The 2475-nt window shown below is 53.7% G+C and overlaps 1 protein-coding gene across 1 annotated transcript; it reads left to right on the forward strand.

Annotated features, from left to right (window-relative positions):
• Nucleotides 1-230: 230 nt before the first annotated feature.
• On the forward strand, nucleotides 231-1271 carry MOS (MOS proto-oncogene, serine/threonine kinase; the record flags this gene model as incomplete). The annotated part of the gene is made up of 1 exon (XM_082601105.1): nucleotides 231-1271. The coding sequence occupies one exon, from the start codon at nucleotides 231-233 to the stop codon at nucleotides 1269-1271; it is 1041 nt and encodes a 346-aa protein (XP_082457231.1).
• Nucleotides 1272-2475: the final 1204 nt, after the last annotated feature.

The raw sequence follows: 2475 nt of genomic DNA on the forward strand, positions 1-2475 counted from the left end.
CTTTCATCTGAATGGGATTGTCGTGCTTCCTTCAGACCGTTTCCCCATCTGATAAAACCCCTCGCTGAGTACCAGCACACATGGGGCTCATTTGGGGAAGACGAAGGCAGAGGAGACAAACGCTGGGGTGGAGCAGGGGCGGCGGCAGCCAGCGACGCCTGCAGGCACGCGGGGTCTCCTCTGCCCTGCCCGCTCACCTGCGCCCCGGCGGGGTCCACGCGGCCGGAGGGATGCCCTCGCCTCTCCCGCGGCGCCCTCACCTGCCGGGCGACCTGTCCCCGTCGGGGGACTCGCGGCCCTGCAGCAGCCCCTGCGAGCTCCCGGGGCCGGCAGGCAGGCTCTTGGCGGGGGGCACCCCGCCCCGGGCCCCCCGCCTCCCGCGCCGGCTGGCCTGGTGCTCCATCGACTGGGAGCAGGTGCGCCTGCTGCGCAGGCTGGGAGCTGGCGGCTTCGGCTCCGTGTACAAGGCCACCTACCACGGCGTGCCCGTGGCCATCAAGCAGGTGAGCAACCGCACCAAGAACCGGCTGGCCTCCCGGCGCAGCTTCTGGGCCGAGCTCAACGTCGCTCGGCTCCGCCACGCCAACATAGTGCGCGTGGTGGCGGCCAGCACGCGCGCGCCCGCGGGCTTCGACAGCCTGGGGACCATCATCATGGAGTTCGGGGGCGACGTCACTCTGCACCAGGTCATCTACGGCGCCACCGGCTGCCCCGAGGACCGCGGGCCTGCCTGCGGCGCCGGGGAGCAGCTGGGTCTGGAGAAGTGTCTCAAGTACTCCCTGGATGTGGTCAGCGGCCTGCTCTTCCTCCACTCACAGAGCATCGTGCACTTGGACCTCAAGCCGGCCAACATTCTGATCAGCGAGCAGGACGTCTGCAAAATCGGTGACTTCGGCTGCTCCGCGAGGCTGGAAGATGTGCTGTGCTTGCGGGCCCCTCACCACCTGGGCGGCACCTACACCCACCGGGCGCCGGAGCTCCTGAAAGGAGAGCCCGTCACGCCCCGAGCGGACATCTATTCCTTCGCCATCACGCTCTGGCAGATGACCACCCGGGAGGCGCCCTACTCGGGGGAGCGGCAGCACGTGCTCTACGCCGTGGTGGCCTACGACCTTCGCCCGGCTCTCTCGGCGGCCGTGTTCACTGCCTCGAGCCCCGGGAAGAAGCTGGAGGACGTCATCCAGCGCTGCTGGAGGGCCAGGGCTTCGCAGCGGCCAAGCGCAGAACTCCTGCTGGTGGACCTTCGTGCTTTAAAAGCTGAACTGGGCTGACTCTAAACCTGCATCCAGATAAGCCTTTGTCTTTGTTTCTATTCATTTTTAACAAAGTTAAGATGTACAAAAAAACATATAGGTAGGATGGATTTTTAGAAAATAAAGTTCCTAAAAACTCCTTTCGCCTCAAATGCTTTTTCTGAGACAAACAGCAGAGCTACAAGTCTAGTAGTCCTGGTGGTACTTAGGACCTAACCTTATCCCTTTACAGATACTTCAACAGTCCCATAGTATTGCACTTATTCAAATCTGTTATTGATAAAAAACCACTTTGTCCAAAACAGAACTGAATTGGAAAATGCCAAAATTTTCTTAAGTCTGAATAATATGCTCCATACCTAAATTTAAACTATTAACAGTTTACTTGCTCCCATACCAAATAAGTAAAAACTTTTTTAGAAAAAGATTTTTTTCCCTCCTCCTCCCCCGCCAAAACAGCTACTTGTTTGTAATGACCTTCACACATAACAATTTACAAATTGAGATACATTTATTTTTAAAGGAATAATGTTTTAAATGAGTTCTTGGGATATTTTGCACTTGTACATTCCATGAGTAGAAACATTTTGCTAAAATACTTCTAAACTGGGTCCCTTTTCCCGTTATTTGGACACAAAAGTAGATGACACAACAAAGAAAGATTATATGATGTGAGAAGAAATGATGACCCCGAGGAACAGTAAAATTTAGCATGGGGATGGAGGAGAGCAGACAAGGAGAACCAGACTGCCCATCCGAGAAATCAAGGCCATGGCTGCTGGTACATGGGTTTAAAAGAATGAGGTGCCTGGACTTTGTCATTAGGACAAAGCTGACTTCCACTGGGCGACAGCAATTTCAGCAAGGGCTTGATGTAGAAGCTGTGTTTGGGCTGTTAAGGAGAAGAGGGACGCAGAAACCTCTAAAAGGCTAAGGTACACAGAAATGTTTTGAAATTGTTGATTTGGTTTAGGTTACTTTTAGGATAAAGGCAGTGAATTTATCTGTGAAAGAAGCAAGAGGAGACAGGTAACTGATGAAGTTTAAGAACTTGTAGAAGAAATGAAAAGGAATGCCCAGGGAAAGAGACTGTAGCCTTGGAGAGAAAGCATCTCCTCCTGGATGTGAGCAAAAGAGGGCAGGACAACTGCTATCACAGGTAAGATTTTAAGCAGGCAGAAAGGGACTGGGGAAGCTCTCATCTGTGGACTTCTATTTTTTT

Source organism: Mesoplodon mirus (assembly GCF_964341445.2).
Source record: "Mesoplodon mirus genome assembly, chromosome: 16".
Taxonomy (NCBI): Eukaryota; Metazoa; Chordata; class Mammalia; order Artiodactyla; family Ziphiidae; genus Mesoplodon; species Mesoplodon mirus.